Below are 27,768 nucleotides of genomic sequence, written 5' to 3'. Positions count from 1 at the left end.
AATCACTTCTTTATATATGTACATTTGAAAACATTGGCACTTCTATAATCCTATATGCACATGTTTCAAAGTGAAAGCCTTATGTAAAATATAACAAAAAAAGTGATTGTTAGGATTATTATGAGGTAACTCCTACAACATCAATGTTCTGTGGACGTGTCTTGAAAATTTAGTTGCCAGAGGTTTCGCAGAAGATCTAAACAACTATTACATACGTTGCTTAGCATTAAATTAGTCTCATTTTTGAACATAGCCCAAATTAAATGGCAACCAAAGCTCTGATGTAATTAAGCATGTGATCAGATCTTGCAATTCTGAAGCTTGAAAATAGATTTATCACAATAAAAAAGAGCAGCTGTTCATATTTATGTACACAAGGACACATTACTAAGTGATCACATTTGCATAATTACAATCTTTTTTCTTTCTTCTTCACAATTCTACAAGTCTTTAAGTACAAGGATAATGACATCTGTTAACATTTTAACATGTTGCTGATGTTGCTTTTTTAAATATTACTTTCTTTTTAAAAAAATGATCTTCCTGTGTTACAATTCAGAAATACACTTGCTAAATATTTAAGTTTCTGCTCACCCAGTGGTATAGTAAATGAATGATACCTTCTAAGGCAGCTACAATTCATAGATGGCACCACTCATGAAAAACCACAATTTTCTTGTTCACATTCGTTTTGATTATTTATGATTTATATATCCAGATATACACTATATACTGTTTATAAACTAATGATTCTGTTAGTTTTACCATGTCATATACATTTGCTATAAAACCAACATTGTTATCAGATATCATTAATTTCTTTTGTAATTTGGAACAAAACATTATACCTGAAAAATTTAATTATATGCTGCATTTCACGTTTATGAAAGAAACTTGTGCAAAATAGCATATTAGTGTGTGTGTATATATACTGATATATATATATATATGGAATGATATTTTAAAAGTGTTGCCATCAATCATTTATTTGTTTATGTAAAAAAAGCTTTATTGCAAATAAAAGGCTGAATGGAATGATTTGAATTAATTACACATCAGATGTTATGCACATTACATGGGTGCAATTATCTTGCACATGTGGGTTTTCTACCTGAGGGTACTTGGCTCCCAGGAGTCTGGAGCAAAAAAGGTCTTTTTCTGGCTGTACATATTCCTTATCACAAAACAACACCATATATGTTCAGTTAATTAGGCAAAAATAACTAATATCACAGAGCAAAAAATACATCACTTCAATATGGATCCTCGGCACTTCGCGCTGTTTTTTTTACACCATTGTACAACTCATTTGATGAAACAAAGTTCTTTTTTTGTTGTTTGTTTTGTTCTTTACACAATAATACCATTAACATCCACTACATTTCACGCTAGAAATGCTTTTCTTTTCAACTTAACAGGAATGATTAAAATTATCATACATACAAAAAAATGCCCATAAAATGTACATCTCATATCCGATTGGATGTAAGTACAGTACAGGCTATAACAGGTTATAATGATTTATGTCGGAATGACTAGTACAAAAATTGCACATTACGAATTGGCCTATTCACTGCCTGTAGGTTGAGAATCACGGTTTATGCAGAACCAGTGCTTGATTTCTAAGAGTAGCTCTACTTCTTCTAACGGCACTAATAAAAGCAGGTACTCTAGCAATGCAGGAGCTTAATTGATCAAATCTCCCATGGCTATGGCAGAGTGTTGTTTAAACAGGCAGTTAATTTCCTATCAGCAACAGATGACATACTTGTAAGTTAGTTTTTTCCCTTTGTAAATATTCATCAGACTTAAATTACATTTGTTGTTGATTCAGTTGTCATCCACTTCCTGAAAATGAGTATATAATATTGTAAAATAATCTCATATGGATCAGAAGAATGATCTAAGCGAGGAGATCTTATTTTGAATGAACTCATTAAAAAAAAATGGTTTCAACCCACTGCATTTATGTTCATCTACACAAGCAAATTGTCTTTTCACTTCATACACTGGAAGGGTAGTGATATATATCTAGTAACAAACTCTTCACTTGATTCATACTAGAAACAAGTCTCAGTTCCACACATACACAGATCACATCTTTGGTTTTCTTGGTTCCAAACATGCCACAAAAAACTGCTACGAACGGCATAAAATGTAGTCAAGAGTCAGTAAACAAAAATACTCAAACCAAAAACTTGCTATGCATAACGTTGAACAGTTACGTCACGGTAACTGTATTAATAACATTTCTTTTCAGTACTGTTTCCAACAGTGTAAAAAAGACTTGTAGAGAGATAGAGGTAAAATTTAACACAATGTACAATATACTTAACAGTTACTGTACAACAAGATCAATTTCATGCCACTGAACTTGATGTAGAAGTACAGTTTTCAGATGAAATTTTTTCACTAGTGTTCACTGTCTCTGCTTGAGTACAAGAGGGTGCCGCAGGACTTGCATTGCACTCGGTAGTAGTTTCACGAGTATCTCTCGTTGGCGACTTTACATCAAACACTGACGTGTCACTCTCGATGTCTGATTCCACCTGAAAAAGGTATTTGAAATTTCATTATTATACAATATATCAAGAATTAACCACTTTTAAACATGATAATTTCCAATTTCCCAATAGTTCGGGATCCCAAAAAGTTGGGAAATAATTTTCCGAAGTTGGAATCAGGATGGGAAATTATTTTCCCAATCCTGGTACTAACTTTTCTAGATCCTGCATACCACTAATGATAGTAAATACATGAACAACAAATATATCGGATAAATTTTTAAATTTCAATTGTTATCACAACTTTCAGTGTAGCATTACATAAGATTTTCAAAGAAATGTGATGCAATTTATGCCTTCTGGAATGCACTAGGGATTTCTGAAATTGTACAATGAGCCATAGATCTTGTATGTCTACGAGCCATAGATCTTGTATGTCTACAATTTTCAGACACTAGAGGTACATTTCTCTCAAAACAATCACAAAAAAAATATTCCTAATACAGAATAACGACAAACCTGTCTTGTCCCTGGATATGGAGAGAGCCGGTCTGAGGTATCGGATCCACAACTTGAGCTCTCGCTGAGTTCTGTGGTAAACTTTCGGGCGGCACGAGGTGAGGCTGGGGGTCGACGGCTACACACTTGAGACTGTATATGTTCACATACTCGCCTGAACCGTCGTATATTTCCTGGAGAAATAATCGATAAGAGTATTTATTAAATGACTACAATAAAACTGTACAAGTTTTACATCTGTGCTCTCAATAGTATATTAACATAATTATCATTAATTTAGATTAACAGAACCAATCAAGGAAGAATACTAAGCAATATTTTTCTAACAATTCAATTTTCTACATATTACCATAGATATTTTAACCAAACTTACTCATATTGTTTGTCATACACATGGTTTCACTTTAAAGAACATCACTACTGTTTGAAAACTGATTTTGAACAAGGACTGGGCAAAACGAGCCGTATACACTTGAAGCCTGGTAGCACAAGTATAACCGTCAATTTTCTGTTGAAGTGGGCCATCAAATATGGACCATGAAGGGAAAGACACAGTGAAATCGAAACTTTAGTGAACAGTCATCACTTTCATGTTAAAATGTAGTTTAGTCTATCTTAGCAATGCACAGTGATATATGAAAATGAAGTAGATGATTGTGGGCTGAAACCACCAGCAGATTTTACAATATATGTTTCTAAAATTATGATCACATTAAAATGATATTCAATTGTATTCCCGCAAGAGCAGGAGACTCAAACAATTAGAGCAAAAGTGGTCCCATGCAATACTCTAGTAGATATGGCTATTTGGTTGTTATCAGAAAATATTGAATCAAACTGAAACACTGAATTCCATGAGTTCTCCAGAATGCTAATTAATACTTTAGAGGTGGAAGAAATATCCTGTAAATTATGCAAAATGCTCAAGTTTCGTTCATTTTGCGCCAAAAGTGAATTTTGTGATTAGATGGCAGACATTTTAGTTTTCTGTATTCATGTTATGAATAATTCATAATCTACCGATCCATACACAAAGAACCTGAATGGTTCTTTTACCTCGCTAATTAATGTGCATAACCAGGTATATAACTATAACCAATAATACACTCCTCACAAAAAGTTTGGGTAAATTTCTCGTATCGGACAAACGGATTTCTTCAAATTTACAGGAGAAATAACTTACCGAAAGCAGTTTCTTTATACTTGTGGAAGTTTGGGGAAGTGTTTTCTCGCATCGTTCATTGAATTTTGCCGGTAAATCATCTATTTTTCAAAATAAATGTGTGACCGATGCACGAAAGCTCTTGCATCCATTTCTTCCAGGTGGATGTAGCCTGTGTGTGATGACGTAATCCCGGTCAGTGTTTCCAAACACGCGTTTTTGTAACTGAAGAAGGTACGTTTCCGCAAATGGTTTGTGGGGCTATGTGTCAATTTTTCGTGGGGCTATGTGTCAATGGTTCGTGGGGCTATGCGTTAATGGTTTGTGGGGCTATGCGAGAATGGTGTGTGGGGCTACGCATATTTTTTTCGAAACCATTTTTTAACTATTGTAACCTATAGTGACCCTACCTAACCTAACCTTACCGGAAATGGTTCGTGGGGCTATGCGTCAATGGTTTGTGGGGCTACATAGATATTTTTGGGTGCAGTGGGGTGGAAACACTGCATGCCGAGTACGGTAGTGAAACTGTGACCGCCATTTTGCGTGTTACCGAAGGCAAAAATAAACGAAGAAAACTTACTCGATATGTCGCAAATAGAGCTTATTTCCGTGAAATAAGCGAAATGCCACATTCAGCAATAATTCTCAATGCAGAATACGTAGGTACCAATATTCAAATTAAATGAACTAGCAAATTTCAGCCGTTTGTCTGATACGAGAAATTTACCAAAGTTTGGAATATTGTTATATTAGGCAATAGGTGATAGGTATGGTGGAATATGTCAGTGAAAAGACGAGAATGTCAACCAGACAGATGCCATGTGTTGTTGCATTCCAAGGCCGTGTCTATCACCTATTGTCTAATGTAACAATATTACATTGATAAATAACCACCAATAAACTGATACACTGATGTGCCTGTATTGGCCGATAGTTGAAATAAAATGTTTATTTGCTAACATGTACAACAGGACTCAACTGATACAACTCTGAACCAATGTTGATACTCTCACCAATTCCCAACAATTCAGATACTGAAGTTTGGACATTTAAAATTATGTTTTACAATTATCTAATTACTGTATGTAATTAATTTTTGCTACAAAATATTGCTGAAAATTTTTGCATGATTTACAACATAATAAAATTATCTAGACTACAGAAAATTATCAGCCAGTATTGGTGATTATATTCAAATCGATACTTTCTGATACCAATACACTAATGTCGAACAATAGCGATACATCAGCATTGGTACTGACAGCCTTAATTTACAATTACAGTAAAACCTCGTTAATCTGAACCCCGATAACCCAGACTTCGCTTAATCCGGACAGGCAAAAAAAAGAAAAATGCAAGGTTTCAAATTTGGCTTGAAGTCAACAAGAGAACTTCCCAAAGAAAAGGCAGTCAACCACTGATGAAATTCAGTTTCCTGCAGACTTTGTACTGTATAGTGTATTTAGGCCTATGCCCTTTAAATACACCATCATAAACGTGTTTTGTTGCTATAAATGGAGTTTTAATGCACTTTCTACTCAGGGTGGCTACAGACAAGCAGAAATGAAATTCCCTGACTTTTCCAGGTTTTCCAGGACAAAATTTAGATTTTTCCCTGACAATTATAAACAAAATTCATGTTTTTGCAAATGGAAATAAGGATGTCATACAGATCCAGGTGTATTAAGTACCTATATTAGTTTCCACGAAATTGACTTCATTTCTTTCCAATTTGCATTCAAACTGCAAAATAGTGAATTTGGAAAAAAATATTACTATTCACAAGCTAGGGAGGAATTACGGGATTTTTTCAAATGCAGCTTTTTCAGTAATATATTTTATTATTTTTAAAGTTATGACTAAATGAGATTAGAGTGAAGCAATTGAAGCAAAAAGGAATTTTGTATTTTTTCAATCTCTTTAGCCTTTCTCGTTATTATACGAGGGCTAGTCTAAAAAGAGTGAGAATGATTTGTTTGATATCACACAATGAACATGCAGCGGTGAAACAAATTTGCGCGAGAAGAACGTGTCTCATGGAATCAGCAGATAAAATTGCAAGTGTGTATGCGCATGCATCTGGCAACACTGTGCAAACAAAACACAAATGGTCAGACGTCGCATACCGAAAATGGAGTCTGTTCGTGAGGAGCAGTACGCGGCTTTGAAATTTTGCTTCCGTATGCAGAAATCGGCCACGGAAGCTTACGAAATGTTGCAGCAGGCATACGGTGAAGATGTCCTTCCACAATCAACCACATTTCGAAGGTTCAAACAGTTTAAGGAGGGTCGTGTTTCGACCACAAAGCAGGACGGTCCGGGCGCTCTGGCCACCGCAGTGAACGAGATCAAGGTTAATACAGCTGCCGTCATTGTTCGGGAAGATCGCCGAATAACAACAGATGAACTGGCGGATGTGTTACACATTTCGGATGGTAGTGCGTTCACCATTCTGCATGATTGCTTGCACATGAGACGCATATGTGCAAGATGGGTGCCGAGATTGCTAAAGCCTGAACAGAAGCAGGTGAGAGTGGAGGTGTATCAGGAGCTTCAGCGTCTGGTAGCAGAGCATGGCAAGGCCTACCTGAATTCCATCATAACTGGTGACGAGAGTTGGCTTCACCACTACAATCCCGAAAGCAAACAGGCGAGCACAGTCTCGAAATCACCCAGTTCTCAGACGCCAAAGAAAGCCAAAGCTCTTCCGTCGGTGAATAAGGTAATGGTGATTTCTTTCTTCGACATCCGTAGAATGGTCTACCAACATGAAGTGCCCCTGCATACCATGGTTACTGAGCAGTATTATGTGACAGTTTTAAATTATTCCACGTACAACATGCATTATAGTTTTCTTTGGATAAAATGTTGGAAAACTTGTGTGTTCTAGATACACAAATATGGCACATTTTGTTTCCTTAAGCCTAAAAAAGACAAGAACGTTGGATTTCGAGGTATTTCATGTTATTTAAGCACATTTTTAAAATTAGTGAAAAATGCAAACAATTCACATTTTATGCCAAGTTCTCGTTATTTCGCTATTTCAAACGGGTGAAAAATGTGTCCACACATCACTGCAATTCATAAACACTACTTCGCAGAAATTGACATTTTTCACTATTATCGCGTTTGCAAAAAATCAAGGTCCCTACTAATTGGAACTTACTTTCTGGTTGCCCCTCGTATAAATCAGTAGATTTAAATGTGAAAATTTAGTAGGTCTGGCTGAGAAACATCAATTATACTGAAGAAAGTGAAAAGCTTTTAGGATTGAATGATTCGAGTAATTATATTAAAATATTTACGTATTTCATATTATAATTTTATTTCATAGCATTGGACATTCCACGAGTTTAAACAGACAGGGGGGGGGGGGGGGAGGGCGTGAATTGCAATACGAGTGTTGCAGAAAACTTGAGGTTGGGAGCATCATGCATTTATATGACGTTTACCAATGCAGATTTCTGTTTTACTTCTTCGTGACATTATTCAACATATATATCCCAATTTGTTGGATTATTCTTGACATGGAATTACAGTTCCATGTCATTGTAAATTAATGCTAACCTGTGCAAAACCAGTATTATGCCTCGATGATGAAAGAAAATCTTCATACGCTTTTCTACATTGAATAAGATTAAGTGAGCCAGAAGATTAATAAAATTGCAGCAGCATATTTGCAGTGATGCAGCAGATGAAGGCTCCATTTTTGTTGGATCTTGTATCTGACAAACATCGTAAACAACAAAAAATGTCATACTGGAACATCCAAGAAACATCAGATTCATGAGAGTGCTATGCGTGTGATTTTTGTCGGATGTCGCAGAATGACAAGTATTGAATGCTATGTTCGACAAAGATTGCATGCATATAAGAAGCCAAAAAGTTTGTTGAATGAAATGTTGTATCACACCAGACAAACTCGGATGTACAAGGCTCTGTTTATGCATGGAATTTTTGTCAGATGTTGCAGTCCGAAGACATCCAACAAAAATCAATCCCATAAGAATGCCATGCATGCAATTTTTGTCGCACGTTGTAGTGAACATTTTATGCATCAATGGAGCCTAAATGTTCATGCAACAAATGCTGTACCACAACATTCAACAAATTACAGGGTTGCATAGCACCCTTTTTGTTTCAACATTCCTTCAGAATGTCCGACAAAATGCCATGCTACGACATCCAACAACTATCGGACAGTGCTACAGTGGTAATGCCCCTTTCCAACCCCCACCTGCCCTCCTTCTGTTGACCGTTCTCTTCCCTTACTACTTCCATACAGACAACAAAAATGATAATTCAATGCATTATCCATGTGATATTTAGAGGCTTATCAAATTTTTCTGCCCCGGATATTTTTCTCTCTCTCCCTCCCCTCATCACTGGTTTCTGTTCTGGCGCTGTGGTTGTGTTGTGCATAAAAGGGGCCTAAAAGTTGAGGTCGAGATTCAGCAAGAAGATTTCCTGTTCCCATGACGAGCTACATAATGACATCTTTCAAAGCAAACACCTAGCACATTCATTGCATCGCATCAAAAAAAAATAATAATAATAATAATAATCAATAAAGACAAAATTCTCTGACATTTCCCTGACTCTTTCTCATCTCTCAAATTCCCTGACTTTTCCCGGTTTTCCAGATCTGTTGCCACCCTGCTACTGTTCTTTTAGGTTATTTCAGTTAATCTGGACTTTTGTTTAAACCGGTCAACTTATCCCCCCATTAATCCGGATTAATGAGGTTTCACTGTACTCTCAATAATTAAAGTTGCTACAATGTTCAAGCATTGGTATCAGTTCAATGTGTTATGAGCTCAGATCCATGAAAAAAAATAAAACTCATTGAAATCTGAATCTTACCTGATAATAAGGTGAAGGTAATAGCATACAGATACTCCTTGCCATCGTCTCCTTCAGGTTTTGAAACTGGAGAAATGTCTACTTGGAAACGCACTTGTCGTTGGAACATGGCAGGTGCTGTGGTACCACGTTTGTACTCCACACGGAAAGACATTGGACTAGATACGCTATGACTTAGCTCAGCTATCTGCAAATGAATTACAAGATATTTAGATTTCAGAATTTTTAATGGAATCACTGGATTCCACCATAAAATGACCATAATTTATATTGGTTTTTGGCAGAGAAGGCAAATTGGAGAAGCAATACACGATGCACAGTGCTTTTTAGGTTAGGGTGTACTTTTTAGGAATTCCAGTGTTTTCAATAAGTTCCTTACAACGGCAATTTTTCCTGACTGTACGTGCATAGTATAAAGGTATATATAGAAGATTTGAAAAGAGTAAGAAGATAGGAAGGACTATTGAGAAAATTTGGTAAAGCCTGTCAAGGATTTGAGAAGGGGACAGAATTAAAGAAGATCTATGAGAGTTGGGAAAGGGAATATGAAATATAAAATTCTGAAATATGGAAGACTTCAGTGGAACAGTATTCAGAAAGATGTATGGAGGACTTTGATTTACAGAGATCTAAGAATGATTTGGGGGTATTTAGAAAGATCTATGGCGAATATGGAAGGCTATTTAAAAATAAAAAAAATGTGTGTGGAGATTTGGAGAAAGATAACATTTAAGAAGCTTTATAAAATATATGGGAGGATGAACATAATTTAGAAATATATGTGTAAGGTATGGAAATAATTTAGGAGGATCTGTGGGAAGATTTGAAGAGGAGAGACAATTTAGGAAGACATGGAGGATTTAGAAGGGGTGAAATTAAAAAAGGTATCTTAATATTAATGAATGAATTGTTGTTTCCAAGTCGATTGTATGCACAGATAGGTTAATCGGGACTGGATCTAGTTTAAAGTGGGATATGAACAATGTGCAATGTGCCTCCACCTGGAATACTTTGATTGCAAGGTGATAATCATGTTACCACTATGCCATCGGGAGACCTTAATACGAGGGGATATCAAAAAGTAACTGAGTAAATCTTTTACAGCCAAACGAAAATGTATTCACAAAAACTGAAATATACATTTTGAAGGTTGAATATTACTCTACTTTTCCACATAACATCCATTCACATTTATAAATTTGTTCCACTGTGACACCAATTTTTTGATGCCCATGCGGTAGAAATCGTTCGAGTAAACGTGTAACCAACGATGCACGACTGTCACAACTTCCGTGTCGCAGCTGAAGTGGGCCGAACAGGTGAAAGTCTGATGGGGCCAGGTCTGGACTGTATGCTGGATGCTTGAAAATTTCCCAATGCCAGGAATTGACTTTTTGCATCACTGATGCAGCCATATGGGGACGAGCATTGTCATGGAGAATGATGACCTCCTCCAGAGATTTTGTTGGGCGTTTATGGCGCAGAGCAGCTCATAGACAATCCAGTGTGGCACAATATGCAGCAGCATTTACAGTTGCTCCTTTTACCCCAAAATCAGCAAGAATGACACCCTGGCTGTCCCAGAAAACAGTAAGCAAAACCTTTCCTGCAGACGGGGTTGTCCTGAATTTTTTGGTTGGGGGCGAGTTTGTGTGTTTCCATACCATACTCTGTCGTTTTCGTTCAAGGGTGTAATGAAAATCTCACAATTCGTCCCCAGTAACAATGCGGTCGAGGAATGCATTTCCAGTCCTATGGTACCGAAGCAAATGCTCAAGACTGTATCCCATATGATCCTCCATATGCTGTGGTGTGAGCTGTATGGGGACCCATCTCGCTGACACTTTGCAATACCAAAGTTCTTCATGGATGATGGTGTATGCCCTGCCATATGAAATGCCCACTGCATCCGCTGTTGTTTGGATTGTTGACCGCCGGTCCTCCTGAATCAATGCCTCCACAGTGTCAACATTGCTCTGTGTGTGGGATATGTGAGGCTGTCCAGAACGGGGTTCATCGAAGACATTTACATGCCCTGCATTGAACTTTGCACACCAGTTACAGATATTTGTGAATGTCATGCACGTGTTACCATACACTGCACAGAACTCATGATAGATTTCAGAAACCGAATCATACTCTCCAGCTCAACTGTGTCGAATGTCTCAAGCGTAGCTGCCATTTTGAAACAACTGCCTCTCGGCATGTACGAGGTTCATACACCTGCCATCTTGTGGAAAGGTGGTGAAATACATGTACTTCCAAATGTATATTTCAGTTTTTGTGAATACATTTCCGTTTGGCTGTAAAAAATTTACTCAATTACTTTCTGATATCCCCTCGTATTAATGAAAAATCGTAATTGTTGCATTTATAAAGATGCATATAAAGTACATCAAAACAATGAGCAGCCCCAGACTGGTTGCATTTGCTCTCTGTTCACACATATGAATCAGAAAAAAATTATATAACAGAAGTATATGTGTATGGATTGAAGTGAATGTCAGTTATGTGTGTAATGTGCATTACAGCTTTAGAATGCTCATACTTACAGACAGGAATGCATGAATGAGATCAGCCTTTACACTAGCTAAAGGCTTTCCTTTGACTAGAATAGTGAATGTCTCATCCCTCTCTGTTGTCATAAGGCTGCCAAACCATGACTTCTTGGTGAGCTCTGGAGAAGATTCGGGAGTTAAGTGAACCTCTTCAGAAGAAGCTGGAAAGGATGAAATAATTTCAATTCATTACTAAAACAATCTAAGGAATCAAACTAAAAAAATCAGACACAGATAAAATAATGGTACGGATGATTGATACCTAGGAACATTAATGGGTTTTGCTTTAAAAATAGAGCCTGTGTATTTAGATGCTTACTAGGGCATATGAATTGTAATATGTTTCTATTAATAAAAACTTACTAAAATTTAAAAGAATTTTGCAAATAACAGACTATTTGTAGACACATTGAATAAGTAAAAATATCGGTAATTTTACTTCTAAACAGATACACCGATATGGTCATAATTAAAGTTGCCCTGCTTAGTGCCCTCTGGAGCCCGTTCAAAGCATCGGATTGAGCCTGCCAGACTCTGATTTATTCAAGAATATATGTGGAGAGGCCTGGGGCTAACATCACTGTGATAGTCATGGTACTCACTCTGCAGTTTTCTTCTGTGAAACCTCGGTGAACCAAGAAAACTATTTTTTATGGTGGTGAGCCGCGTTCGCCAGTGATGACCTGCATGTGGAGAACCGGGAGGCGTTGGTGTTGGAGTATCATCATTATTTACATGTGATGGAGCATGTCCTCGGTGGATCACTTTCTGCGAGGGCACAGGAGAAACCGTTGGTGTGGTATTGTTGCTGTGGAGGGGGGAGTGATTTGAAGAGTGACTTCCTGTTCGACGATGCCGTGTGCCATCCAATATGGAAACATTTCTGGAAGAAAATAAAACAAATTACTATCAAATTTGTAAATACATCAGAACCCCACAACTTTATGTTCCTGGAATTACCTACCAACTTTCTACATTTTAACTTCTTAGTGAAGTAAAATGTTTTCCAGACTTCACATTTTCCCACATTATAAGTTATCTAGTCAGTCCCCTGAAAGTAATCAAAGTTTCACTGTACATATTGAACCCTGGAGTCTTGTGTACACAATGTTCGAATTTAGCCTTGAAATACCAACTGGTCCCTTTTGAAACCAACACCATATGACGCTAAGATTCTCACACTTTCTCCAAAACAACTTGATATTTCATTTCTGTTTTTTGTCATTTTGTCATTTTGTCACTTGATACATATGGATGTACGACATACAAAAATTCAAATGCAATACAAATTTATGTATGTTTGTCAAGAACTGATTTCTTTTAAAATCAAACTGATTTGAATTGTGCAAGCTGTTCAAATATGATGATATAATAAGGTAACATCACTGAATGAGAATAGTTTATCTAGAGGTTTGGTGTTTGATTTATTCTGGGTGGAATGGGAATAACTTTCATAGAAAGTATATTGACACTCTGCTTTCATACAAATGCAATTAAATTTGGTTGACTTGCCAAATAAATATGTTCAGATTAAATTTCATTTTCTTCTTCTTCATCTTCTAACTATGCTTATCGGAAAGGAGGATGAATATATTTCATTTCTCACAAGAGTATCTTCTCCCCCAACCCCACCCCCCAAAAAACTTCAACTCTTATAGATTGAGAATATGTGAGGTCCTACTTTTCACAACCCTTATGTGCCTTCATGGCAAGATGAAATGCATGGAGAGATCTTTATTTTTTATTTTTTTACCAAGAAATATATTCAGAGACTCATTTTATATAGTGACATTTCACTCTAACAAGCTCATACTTTTACATACACAGCATTTATATGATAATATTAATCTCATATGGCTTTCATATTTACAAAAAGCTTGTGAATGTGGATTTAAATATAACCTATCTATTCATTCTACCCACCCGTTCAAAATTTTCGCATGCCAATCCCAGTGACGTGCACTGAGGAGTAGCTAGTCTAGCAGAGATAGATCAATCAATCTCACATCTCGAATTATATTCAAATCACAATATTTATTGTCTTGTTAAAGCCACCACAGCTCATACGCAACACTGTCTTTTCCACGCGCTTCTTGTCCATCGGTGTTCTCCGCGGGCAAAGCTGGCTGGATACCCTAGCTCGCTCTTCTTCCGCCTGACCAGTTTCCAGGTACAAACGGCCTGCCCAAGGAAAAGGAAGATTTATACCTCTACCTCTCTTGTCCCCTCGCCCCCTGCTGCAATGGTTGAAAGCCCGTGCTTTCAGGTCCCCCAGTCTATCTCCTATAGGACAGATAGGGGATTGGTTTCTCATAATTTTTTTGTAAATCCTCTAAACAACACAGGGTAAAATTTTCTGCAGTACTTATGTTCTCTGTATTTACACAACCTTTTACATGTTGTACAATATGTGCGTATGTATAATATGGGATGTAGTTCTATTATTTATGAAATGGGAACGTGTTATGTGCAGACAATAATGTTATGCTTTCTTTCTTTTTTTCTTTTTCAAATATGGAATATATAATGATTAAATTACAAATATGTGCTCAGGCTCTCTCTGACTCTTGTTTTAGTAGTGTTTTATTTAAATATACTACTCTTGGTCTCTAACAGTCATAAATACGCATGTATTTATTTGGGCAAGAGAACGCGTGTTCATATTGTTGTTGGTTTGGTTTATTTTACTTCGCTTTTCTGCTACATTTGGTTATCGCGAAAATGAGGATTGAGTGATAATATGATGAAATTGGTTAAGGGACCTCATATGAACAATCCAGGCCAGGATTCGAACCCGTGATGAGTGCGCATTCTTGTCCTATGTGTTGCAGTGAATAATGAAATAATTTGGAATGAAAAATGTATCTCAGAACTCAAAAAGTCAAATGAATATCATTGAAGAAACTACAAAAAAATATGTTGTGTTTTGTTACCTGTCACCAAATCAACCAAGCGTGGGGGAGTGGTTATCACAGCGTGCTACGACACCAGGATTTCCGGGTTCGAACCCCGACCCAGGCATGGGCGTTCCCTGTGCTCGTCCCTTCATCAATTTCATCGTATCTTCGCAATTAACCAAATGTGACAAAAAAGCGACGCTAAGTAACAAAAATGAAATCAAATCATTGATTGATTGCTCAATTTGGTTTATTTTACTTCGCTTTTCCGCCACCTTTGGTACGACAAAATTGATGAAGGGACACACACAAAGAACACAAATGGCCAATCCGAGATTCGAACCCAGGATCTCTGGCTTAGAGTCAAATCAAATAGTTTTCTTATTTTCGAATGTGGGTGGGGGTTACGTGTACTTTTTTCTAGCACTCATTCATAATTTTCCAATCTTTTCCTGTTATTGACATTCTTCTTTTTTGTAGGAATACTGGCCCTAAAGGGAGGAGGAGTGTGACCCACACCCCCCCCCCTTGAGCACGCCACTGACTGCTACCCCAAGTGTCGACGTCACCGCACGTCACTGGCCAATCCTGATGAAGGTGGACTCAAATATCTTGAAAGAAATTAGCTTAAAACATATAATTTCACCATAAAGCTTGTGCACATAAATTGCAAGTCACTACATATGTTTTCCTAGATGACGTGATATGTATTAGGGACAGACCAATGTGAAATTTTGGCTGATACCCATAAAGCACCAACATAAAAATTCACCACTGACCTGATATAAAATTGCAAATGATTCTTGAAGAGGATGAATGGTTTATTTAACCTCCTTAATTAATGTATATAACAGGTGACTGTAATGTGTTTTGCTTTTAAATATAAGGTGCATATTTAGACATTAACTTTACAAAACTAGGACATATGAATTATATTTCTCTAAAAATTAGAACAAAATGGCACAAAAATTTACACTAAATTATAGGTTATTCGAGGATATATTGGATACGTAAAAAAGTATTGGTAATTTTACCACTAAACTGATGATCATTTGCTTGTATTGGCTGATATTCATAGGGTACTGATTAAACTGTCCCATACTTAATTCTAGTAATGGGATAAATTAATCAGTATTCTATCAGGATCAGCTAATATATAAGCATATTGGAGCATCGGTAAAACACTAATAATTTTACAGATCTGATAAATACGTATACATAACTTGAAATTTAGTGCAAACTTTTGTCATTTTGTTTTATTTTTTATGTACACAATGGTATAATCCATATACACTTATTTTGCAGATATTTAAGCATATTGATTCATTTTTTTCACAATAATAGACATTGCAGTCACTTGGTACGTACATAAACTAGTCTGGTTCTTAACACAACATTTCCATATTTATATCAGAGCAGTACAATATATATTAATGGTTCAAACAAGTATTCTCGGGTTACCAACCAGGTTAAGATTGAATCTAACTAGTTACCCAAGAACACTTGTTTGAAGTTACATCACCTGTAAAACTACAATTTCCATCTGTTAACAGCATTTATAAATTTTAACAACATCATGCTGGTCCATCCCTAGGATACACATACCATATAATTATTAAAAAAAAAAGACTTGAAGTAAAAAAACAAAAAAAAAAGTGTGTGTGCATGTGTGAATAAATGCAAACTCACTTGAACTGTTGCCTTCTTGGTGTTAAGGGAGATCCTTCACTAATTTGACCAAATTGATATGTTGCAGTGCCATTCACTTTGCATGTATCAATGCGTTTTCGAGGAGGATCAGATGACTCTGACCTACTTCGGATGATGATTTCTGTATCATCCTCAAAGGCCGGCCGTCTTCGTTTTCGTTCAAGTAGGAGATAGTAAATTACTTTTTCTGTATTGTGGCTGAAATACAAACAAATATATAAATTCGCATATACATGCAAGAAACTTAAAACAAACCTTTAAAACTAATTAATTATGGCATTGTCTTGCAATAATTACATGACAAGTAATCAGGTAATGTCCTAGTATTCCTCTTACAACATCATTGTAATTGGATAGCTAAATCTGGTATCACTGTCAATCTTCAAGATTAAATTGCTATTTCATGTATTGTGCAAATATTGCTGCTCAAAATCTTACATAAAGTTTTATTAATGTCATGTACCATTATATATATATTGCCTCACTTTTCATGTTTTGATGTTATCACATTATCAGAAAAGGTAAAAAAAGGTAAATCATAACACTTGTAATTCAGTTAATTATTGATGAAATATTAATGTTTGTTTTATTATGTTGTGCATTCTACAATGGTTTTCCAATTGTGTGTACCTGCATCCTCCTGACAGATTAACAATTAGTGTTGATTTGTTTTCTTTTAGTTTATTTTTCTTCTACTTCTGGCTGATCATGAAGATGAGGATTAATGGCGATAAGATGAAGTTGTCATCACTAATCCTCATTGTCATGATTAGCGGAAAAGTGCAGAAGTGATTGCTTTATTTTAGACATCACTGGAAGGGGACTCGTATCATCAATTTTGTTAACTTACTTTTTGGAGGGTTGATCAGTTTAGTATATATCATAAGGGTCTCTATCACCATTTACAATTTGGTAATCAATTTAGTTATTCTTAGTTTTAGTTATAACACCATTAAGCCTTGTTTCCATGATATGAAAAACTCAATATGCTGACCAAGGCAGAAATTTATTTTATTATAAAACAAACTAAACGTAACGTTTCAACCTTCTACCAGAGCGTATAGAAGAGGAAGTGTGCGCACTTCGGTTTCTTCCCGTAAGCCAAGTGAATAGAGCGGTGCCCCACCGAAACACTGGCAGCACCTTCGCTTGCGACGAGCGTCTTCTGCTTGCAGTGCGGCCGCGCATTATGTAGAGCGTTGTGTTTTGTTGTGCTAGAATAACATTGTGTACTTTTATTAATGACAACGTTGTTACGTTATTCAGTTTAGTGTCGTTAGATTTGTGATTGATCCGTTGTGACTAGTTTGTGTTGTGTTCAACGCATTATTATTGTGTTTGAGACAGCAGCGAGCGAAAACTACAAGATGCCTACGTGTTTCGTACCCGGCTGTAGATCTGGATATGACTCCTGCACAGGCAATATATAAAGGATCAGAAGCACATACAACTTTAATAAAATGGAATGCTGTCCTTAGAGATAATCGAAATTCCTTCGCTTCAGAAAAAAAACGCTAGAGTCCTTAAGAGTGACTTTAGAAAGTACTTTAGAAGTGTCCGAATATTTGTGGAAGAACAATTACAAGTACGTTTTGACAGGAAAATTTAATCAAGATCCTCTAGAACGCCATTTTGGTATATTGCGGTCGTTCACTTGTGATGATCATCCCTCCACTGTGGATTTTCTGCACTTACATATGTGCAATCAATTTACGTACCAGCAAAACTTGCTTTATTTTCGGGCGGAAACTGTGAATACAGTGTCCTCTGACGTCTTTTGTTAATGAAATGCAAACTCTGGCAAGAGCAACCGAAAATAAAAATCTTTCGGTGAAGAAGCAACCTGAAAATAAAATAAGGGAAAAAATTTCCATTGTTGAAGATGAAATTCAAATACCGGACTGGGAAAGCAACATACCGTACTTAAATGAACAAAGTGTTGGTAAAGAATACTTGGTGTATCATTTGGCAGGATACACAGTGCGATATATTTCAAAAGTGACGCATTGTAAACTGTGTACAACTTTTCTGCACGGGGAACCAACTAACGTACCTGCCTCACTTACGCTAATCCAAGACCATAGGCGCCGACTCCATGGGGCTTAATTGTGCCCCATGAACTTAACTTTAAATTCACATTTGAAATGTTCTAGACCATCAACTTTGGGGGGCTGAGACCGCTAAACCATCAACTTTGGGGGGGGCTATGACCAGAGACAGCAAAACACATGACTTATTATTATATACTAAGTATGTAATTATGAGTATTGTTAAAATTGATATTTTTGAGAAATTCATGGGCTTTTATGAGATTCCGAACACTGAGGCCAAAACTTAAAAAAGGGAGAGTGATTCATTCATTAATTTATTTCAGTGACCAGAGCCCCCCCCCCAATAATTTTGACAAGTCGGCGACCCTGTCCAAGACTATGGTTCGGGTGACGGCTGTAAATACCTTACCTATGCATCGAAAAGTGTTTATGATGTGCTGTTACGAGTGGAAGATGTTGTTGCAGAGAAATTATCATGTGCTAATAGTTTATGGGGGGATATATTTTTTGAGTGTTTGGACAATTTAAATATAATTGCTGTAAAAACTTCGCAATTACGATGCTGTGAAGATCATGTGCTGCGTACGCTACCTAAACTCGTATTTCACTATCTGAAATGTCGATTTTTCTTCCGCACCAAGGAGATAAGAAAGGAATTAAGTGCCTCGAAGACAGCAAAATCATCTCCGAAATTCTTCAAACTATCCAGCTGCTGAGCTCTTCTCCAAACGTAAGTAACATGCATTTTTGTTTCTCATGTAGTTAGCTATGTAAGCAACGCGAGCATCTTCCGCGCAGTCTCAAACGTCACCACTGCCATCTAGGCGGTGGACCACGGCAACTCAGGGAGTGCACACACTATTCCTTCTATACGCTCTGCTTCTACCAAGGTCTTCTTCAGACTCTGCACCAAGTATAAATGTAACAAGGTACAAAACAGGACGATATATATATATATATATATATCGTCCTGTTTTGTACCTTGTTACATTTATACTTGGTGCAGAGTCTGAAGAAGACCTTGGTAGAAGGTTGAAATGTTACGTTTAGTTTATGTTTTATAATGAAATAAATTTCTGCCTTAGTTTTAGACATTTGCAGTGGTGATGGATTACATTTAGAAACTTGAATGTGTATTTTTGTTATTTTGTGTTGCTATTCTGCCACTCTCGGCTATCAGGACAATGAGGATGAATGATATGATGAAATTTATGAAGGGACACTCACAAAGTCCAGATTGGAATTCAAACACAGTACCCCTTGACATCATATTAATTTTAGAAATCAGATAGGATCTATCATCATTTATTATTTTATTTCATGTTTTACACTTAGTTTTAGATATTTGGAAGGAGGATCACTATTTTTAGACACAAGGTGGCAACAATTTGTACTTACTCTTATATTAATTGACCACTGGCGAGGGGGAGATCACCTTTCATCCACCTATGCTTCTGCTTAAGTTTTGCATCCTAATTTCACAATGTCCTAATCTTATCTTGAGGATGAAAGTAATCACATTTTAGGGATTAATATGTATGCGAGGACAGAACAGGAACAAATCAAGCCCATTCCTCGATCTCGACACAAATATACAGGCACACCAAGTCATTACTAACACCGTCTCTCTTTCAAACATTTTAACTTACTTTGGACTGAGCAATTCTTGTATCAATCTCTCCCTGTCTTTAAAACATCCAAGACTAGAAATGGCTTGGAGGACATCGGGATCCATAGCCTCAATGGATGGAATAATGTGTGTTTGAACTACTTCCATCATTGGAAGCTCCAGTTCTAGTTCCCCTTTCCCTCCTGCCGTCACCCATGGGTGCCGGTTAATGTCCGCAAGCTGGAAAATAACATGTACCTTACTATACAATATAGAGTAATGATAGCTTATACTAAATATCCTTGAAATGAAGCTGAATGCAAATGCTGTTTGACAATTTGTCATTTTATGTGTGTTCATACTGCATTTATAATATGGATGAACTAATGCAATTTTTTTCTAATACTGTTCAAGTACACGTACCAATAATTAATATAAAATTGCAAATGTTTGTTGAAGAACATGAATGCTTCATGTACCTCCTTAATTAATCTATGTAATGGAGATTTACTTTGGAAAAATACACGTACTTTGCAAAACCAGAGCATATGAATTTTATGTTTACATCTATGAAGGTAATGACAACACTGGCAGAATTTTGCACCAAATGACAAGCTATTTATGGATATGTGGGTATTTATAGATGGGTAAAATTATCAACAATTTTGTTTTGTTTTGTTGATCCTTCATTTATAATTATTAGAATGAAACATTTCATCCTATTAAATACCTAAAAAAATGATAATGTATTCTCTATTAAAGTGAAAAGAAGTTTTATGAAGAGAGATGTTTCAAAATGCACTTGCACATCTAAATTATGATAGATATTGTCATATGCTCTGCATACCATCTTGAAGGGGTTGAAATTGAGCAGTTTCTATTAACCTGGTTGTTATTTTTTCTTCTTTAATATTTTAAATAATATTTGTTTTCATTTGGATCAAGTTAATAAATCTCACACACCATCAATGAACTTTCAACAATAAATTAATTATAATGTACAAACTCAGTGTGTGAACTGAACACCTCATAAGTAATGAGCCATCATCATGATAAACAATATAACAAACAATAATATTAACATGAGAAACATATAAAATATCTGTTAATAAGTGGTATGTAATGGGTTAATAAATAGGCACTGCATGTGCAGTCAAATTGTGCTTACACGATTTTCAGGAGACTCTATATGGCAATAATATTTGTACCAATATGAAATTTACTGATACGAATAGTCTACAAATCCAAAATAAAATGGCAAACATTCAGTGTAAATCTTGAATATATATGACTATATAAAATTCTGATGATCATTGTCGTAGAAAAAGGAAAGTGTTAAAATTGAAAATAATGAGATTCATTATATTTTATATACCTGGGAACACAACAAAATGACAAAATTGTGCAGACTATTTACAGAAATGCATCATTATATTACTGAAGACTTGAAATAAAACTGAAACTTAAATTATTGATTTTGCCAGTTAAATTTTAGTGTTTATAAGAATAATATAAGGAAAGCTACTGGTGTGTTTCTCCTGGATTTTACATGTGACACATACCTACATTTAACACAGCTAAATTTAACCTCAACCAAGTGATACAGTTACTTACTGTCAGCCTTTTGTCTGGGTTTACTTCAATCATGCCTCTTAGCAAGTTCTGGCAATCTGGAGGGACAAAATGTGGAATGTGGAACACTCCCCGTTTCACTTTTTCTAGTAACTGCCTTAAGTTATCATCGTCAAAAGGCAAAGCACCTACTAGTAATGCATAAAGGATAACTCCACAAGACCACACATCTGCTTTTCGACCATCATACTTTTCACCCTGAAACAAAATGCAACAAATTGAATTGTATTGACTTTATTGCTGGGCGAGGTTCAGCTGTTACTGGTCTACCACCTAACCCCAAAAAGTACAGATTAAAATAAAAATAAAATAAAATTCAAGATTACAAAGAAAATGAACAAGAAAGTACAATAAAATACAAATGGAATAAAATCTCATACAATAGAACAGATAAAAATTATAATGAAATTCAGATTACAAAGAAATTGATCAAGAAAGTACAATAAAATACAATAGGAATAAAATCATATACACATTGGAACAATTTTAGCAGTGAATTAGATAATAAAGTAACTGAAGTCGAGAAAGATGATAGTAAGAAAAAATAAATTCTGGCAACTGACAGTATTTATCATTATTCATATGTTGATTAACCCTGATTTACAATGCAATTAAGTCATTCCTTAGCCACTTTATGTGCATACATAAACACATGAGAATGTTTCCAAATAAAGGCTGAAACACATTTTGACAAATTATTTATTGACACTGGTTTTCAGTTAAATGAATATAGCTAAACACACATTACTAAATATGTCTCCAAATAAAGGATAAAACAAATTTTTGTGATAAATTATTTATTTGCATTGTTTTTTTCAGTTAAATGAATGTTACTGAACACATGTTACTAAATATAACATAAAATGTTCACATACTAGAAGGGAAAAAATGAATAATTCATTGTATGAGAACCAGGGGAATGTAACTCCAAAAATGCAGTTTTCCGTTTTGTTTAATGTATCTCCTCTGAAGAGCTCTCTCTATTAGTCAGATCGATCCTTAGAAGTGAGGTAGAGTCGCATATTTCCAATTCAATGACTCTTTTTAAGAGTCAGACATATTCCTAAGAAGACATTATTTTATTCTCTCCTGTAAATTTGATAAGTTTGAGTTACGTCCCTCTGGTTCTCATATGATGAATTATAATACAATTATACAAGTTCAAGTCGCTTACCCTAATTACTTCTGGACAAGCATAGTGTGGAGATCCACAACTTGTTTCTAACATACTGCCTTCAGGTTGCAAAGATGCCATACCAAAATCTGCTATTTTAATGTTATTTTTTTCATCTAACAACAAATTTTCAGGTTTTAGGTCCCTATGGCTGAAATGAAGTGAAAATGTTTAATAAACTACACAAATAAAATACATACATTTAATGTTTGATAAGGTACAAGCTATACTGCCAGGATAAATTTACAATTTTTTTTATGCACACAAATGCATATATGTGGAAACACTTTTCTTTCAATGCAAATTCAAGTACTTCATGATTTGAAATAACAAACTACTTTGTTGCTGTACTGCTATTTATATAAGTAATAAAAATATACATTGAAGGAATTTATTTATTATATTGTGATTTTACTGCCTGTGAAATATGCTTATACAGGGAAACAGTAATATTATTTTGTGTTTCATTTATATAGATGTTGTTTCTCATTTCTTAGATTTAAGATAAACAGAAATCAACACACCAATTGTCCCAACACCTAAACTTCTAATTTTCTCATACCATTACATACTTCATATTTCACACTAATAATAATATTATGCAAGAACTTACCAAATGGAATGACTATGACAGAAATCTAATGCTGATATTATTTGCCTAAAAAATCTTCGCGCTTCCTTAGGAGTAAGACGGCCCTTTTTTACAAGATAATCAAATAATTCTCCTCCAGATACGTGTTCTAGCACCAAATAACTGAAAAAAAAAGTACATATATTAGAGATGTATACTTCTAGTTCTTTTAATAACATGATATCAGAAGCAAGGAGTAAGTTGCACGCAAAAAATTAAATGTTTATTGTCTAGCTCTTTAGGTTAAGTGGGTCAATGAGGATGAAAGATGGTTTGATGAAATAGGTAAAAAAAATGAAACATCTATATCCTGGCTGGGACTCAAATGTAGAACCTTTGGAAAAAAGTTTGTGAGGTGAGGACCAGGGCTGCAGGCGAGAGTATGTGGCAGTATATGCTGTATACTAGAGTACTACATCAGACCACTTATGCTCGAACGTACCGCACTCGTAGTGGAATGATTGACAACGTCCCGTATTTCAGAGCCTAAAAAGCATCACTGTCAACCTAAAGTCCATGCATGGAAGGAAACTACTCTATGCAATTACAATTCTAAATAATGATTTTGTATATTATGTAAGACTCAAATACAGAACATATGAAACTATGCAATATCTACAGCCCAAAACGTAAAATGGATACACATACTGACAGACCTGCCTAAGCAATTACAAATATCGTATCACAGTGCAAGAAGTATGTGTACATCATTGTTCACTTACCGACAAAGATAATCATATTCTGCGAAATAATAAAATGCAGTTATAATATTCAATCGAACATCATTTCAGTGTGAAAATAATCGTAGAAACATAAAATGTCAGTCTAGGTAGTTTCAGCCCGTAACCATCTATTTCATTTTCATATATCTCGGTAAGATATACAAAACTGAATTTTAACATGGAGATGATGACCATGTTAACTTATTTTTTCAATTTCACTTCGTCTTTTACTTCATGATCCATTAGGGATGTGCCGAAACCGATTACAGATGTATGAAAATCGGCAGAAATTGACACATCGGCATCGGCAAAAATCCGATATTTAAACCGGTACAGATAATACTAGAGTTTTACCTTCTAATAAGTTTTATATTCTAGTTTTGTAAGATTTATTGAAAATTTGATTATGATTCGTCATTATTGTAGAGTTTTTGTAATAAAATTATTGCAAACTCTCATTCAGAGGATCAATCTAACTATAAATCGGAAATAAAACAGTACATTGCTGAACCAGAATCTGCTGTTGTATTGGAAATTCAAAAATGAATATTCAAACCTGAAGCAAGTGCTGAAACAATACTTGGGCATACCTGCTGCATCAGTATTCAGTGATTGAGTGTTCAGTGTTGCACAGATTTGAGATAAGAGAAGAAGCAGGTTTGAAGTGCTTCCAAATCTCGTGTTTCTGAAGTTGAATATTGCAGAATAGGAATTCATTTTGCATTTCATATAACTGCTTGAAATAACTGCTTGTGTACTAATGTTAAATCTCTTGAGAATCCATGTTCTTCTCAAAGGTTCACATAACATTTTGTAGATGCAAATGTACATTCGCATCTCTTGAGAATATATATTTGTATACATATGATATGCAAAAAAAATGTACATAGCAAATTTATTTTTGTCATGCTGAAAATAACATCCCATTTCTGTTTAATAATCTTATGTATCGGAATCGCTTAAATATCGGCATCGGTATCGGTCCCAAAAATTATCGGTGAGTACATCGGCAAATTTTCAGCTTCGTCACATCCCTATGATCCATATTTGAGGGCCCACTACCATAGACAAATTACGATTATACGTCTACTAATAGGGTTCGAGAGTTCGAGTGTATTTCGCTCATTCGGTTGTTTTTTACCTCGAGCGGAAGAACTATCAATTCTGCATGCCATCTAGCGTTGCCCGTTTGAACAATTTGCTGCTTGAGCGAAAAACGCTCATTGCAGCACTCTACTGTATACCTTCTGGTAAATCTCCCTGATTAACGTATACCTTCAACTTTTATTTGTTTATATTTATTTATGTAACTTGGCCATTACTCTAGTGAGCTTATTACTGTTCAATACTTCTGATTGCGTGTGATAGGCGACATACTGTCAAGATCAGTTTAAGCCTCAGAAATATATGACGATATGGATGCAAATGACACTAATTCTGGAGTGTTTCCAGGCAAAATGTTCTGGCGAGAAGTGTCGTGACATAACAAAAGAGGCATTCAGGAGGTTGAAACAGCTCCAGAAGGAAACTTTATTGCTCAATGTGCGGTCTTCAAAGTATTTTTTTCAAGCTTTAGTGTTATTGATAGTATTGTTAAAGTTATTAACAGTATACAAACTGATAACAAGGAAAATAAAATACAATAACATGCTGTACTGTATCCCTTACATTATTAAAAATATGAATTTCATATTTTAGAAATGCCTTTTCTATTGTATGTCTCATTTATGCCAATTATGGGTATATCATTATCATTAGAGCCCGGAAGTTCAGGCATTTATTTTCGTTAAAATAGGCAGGCAAAAAGGCATTTATAATGTGGAAAATAGGCACTAAAAATTAAAAAAGGCAAAATAAACCGAAAAAAGACACATTTGGAAGTCGCTTACTTTTATCTATAATTTCTGGCAAAATGTTAAAATCTACATTGGGAAGAGCATTTCAATTTTCTCCGTCTTGATTGCACATAACTACAAGGTGTTTTTTAAGTTCTCAACATTCATTGATAGTCGTCTGTCAGAGAGAATGTTTTTCATAATAGAAAATGATCTTTCTACTTCGACAGAAGTTATTGGAACATACATAAAACAAGCTAATGTAGCTGGACTCATTTCGGTAACAGAATTTTCACCTTTTAGAATATCACAAATTGTTTTCAATTGTTTCAAGTCCTCATTTGCACTCACTACCCATTTGCACTCACTACCCATTTGCACTTTTCCACAACAGCTGACCCCTTTTCTCCTGGCACTTCCATCATCTGCTGCATAGATTCCTCGAAGATTTTCATGGATGCTATAAGAGTCTCACCTCTTTTCTCTAGCTTTGAAATTGTCTCTGGCAATGCACCATAATGTGCAAAAATAAACGACAGTTCATTCTTCAGTTCTGAATAGCACAGGAGTTTTTTCACTTCACGAATTGAAGCCGCTTCATTTTCTGGAAGAGCATCAATCACCTCACTGTTTTTTTCAAGGTTGTTAGCATAATATATACCTGCTGATATCCAGGTTCCCCATCTCGTCAATATATAGCTGCTGATATCCAGGTTCCTCATCTTGTCAAGACTGGTTGCGAAGGTAAACTAAGCTCAGGCCCAACTTGCTGAAATTTTCAGGTTCGAGAGGGAGATTTCAGAAATATCTTCTTTGTGTTCGAAATCAACCTGTCCACTTCTGGGTGCAACACCCTAACTTCTTCGGCGATTCTGTGCATTGAGTGGGCTACACATGTGATATGAAGCATGTTCGGGAAGAGAATTTTCAATGCTATGGCAGCCTTCTTCATATAGGGAGCTGCATTACTGATAAAAAGTAACACGTCATCATGATGTACACCATCTGGCCAGAGCAGAAGTAGGGAATTTGAGAATAACTGAGCTATTGACGAACCATTGGCTCTCTCTAGTTGTTCTGACGTGAGAAGATATGACGAGGATTCTCCACATGTTGGTTCCATATTTCCTATGATGACGTTGGCTATGTAGCGTCCCATAGTGTCCGTAGTTTCATCTATTGAAATCCAGATCTTTTTTCCACCAACTTCAGCACGAATTCTTTGCAGAGCTTCTTCGTAGCAGACGCTTAAATATGTTTTCCGCAGCGTAGATTCCGACGGCACCGTTTCTGTAGTGTATTTCTCCAGGAATTTCCTCAGTGATTTGTTTTTCACTTTCCAGAAAGGTATTCCTGCTTCCATGAAAGCTTTGCACAGTTCAAGAGAAAACTGAGATTTCCTGTTGGATGAAGTGCCCACTGTTGAAATTAGGGATATCTTCTTCTGTCCGATCATTTTAGCAGCTGCAGATTTATGTTTTGCTGTTGACACATGCTCAAATATAAAGTATTTTTTCTCATGGTTGATTGTTTTTTCACATATCTTGCAGAGAAGAATACTACCGTCTGTCGAAAATGTGCTTTCACCAAATTCACGCACGTAACCATGTAACTTACCACTTTTAATGGCACACTAAATTTTGGCATGATGACAACTACACGATCCTTTCCCTCCAAAGTGCAGAACTAAACTAAAGATAGAGAACTTGATTTTGGAATCCATGCAAAGGCCCTTGGGCATTAGTGCTGTTTCTTGTCAATAACCTCCTGACACGGACGCTGGACGTGATGACGTAATTGTGCAGGTGTTCTGCAACAGGTATTCATCAGTCAATCATGCACAAGGAAATGTTAACGGAAAAGCAATATCCTAAATCAGCATGGAATACTTTTTCCTC

General features: G+C 35.8%; 1 protein-coding gene across 1 annotated transcript in view; it reads right to left on the bottom strand.

The window, feature by feature from the left end:
- Positions 1 to 27,768, bottom strand: part of sff (BRSK family serine/threonine-protein kinase sugar-free frosting) — a 58,133-nt gene continuing 30,365 nt past the window's right edge. Inside the window, exons 4-13 of the mRNA XM_083120955.1 lie at positions 23,296 to 23,436; positions 22,683 to 22,833; positions 21,491 to 21,706; positions 19,917 to 20,116; positions 16,196 to 16,414; positions 12,212 to 12,492; positions 11,604 to 11,770; positions 9,052 to 9,238; positions 3,024 to 3,196; positions 1 to 2,549 (exon numbers count right to left, since the gene is read on the bottom strand). Of these exons, the coding sequence (XP_082977081.1) occupies positions 2,361 to 2,549; positions 3,024 to 3,196; positions 9,052 to 9,238; positions 11,604 to 11,770; positions 12,212 to 12,492; positions 16,196 to 16,414; positions 19,917 to 20,116; positions 21,491 to 21,706; positions 22,683 to 22,833; positions 23,296 to 23,436 (1,924 nt within the window). The 3' untranslated portion in view covers positions 1 to 2,360. The remainder of the gene's footprint in view (positions 2,550 to 3,023; positions 3,197 to 9,051; positions 9,239 to 11,603; positions 11,771 to 12,211; positions 12,493 to 16,195; positions 16,415 to 19,916; positions 20,117 to 21,490; positions 21,707 to 22,682; positions 22,834 to 23,295; positions 23,437 to 27,768) is intronic.

This window comes from Lepisma saccharinum, chromosome 4, assembly GCF_977018435.1.
Source record: "Lepisma saccharinum chromosome 4, izLepSacc3.1, whole genome shotgun sequence".
Taxonomy (NCBI): domain Eukaryota; kingdom Metazoa; phylum Arthropoda; class Insecta; order Zygentoma; family Lepismatidae; genus Lepisma; species Lepisma saccharinum.
The sequence above is the reverse complement of the archived record's forward strand: the minus strand, read 5'-3'. Positions and strand labels throughout refer to the sequence as shown.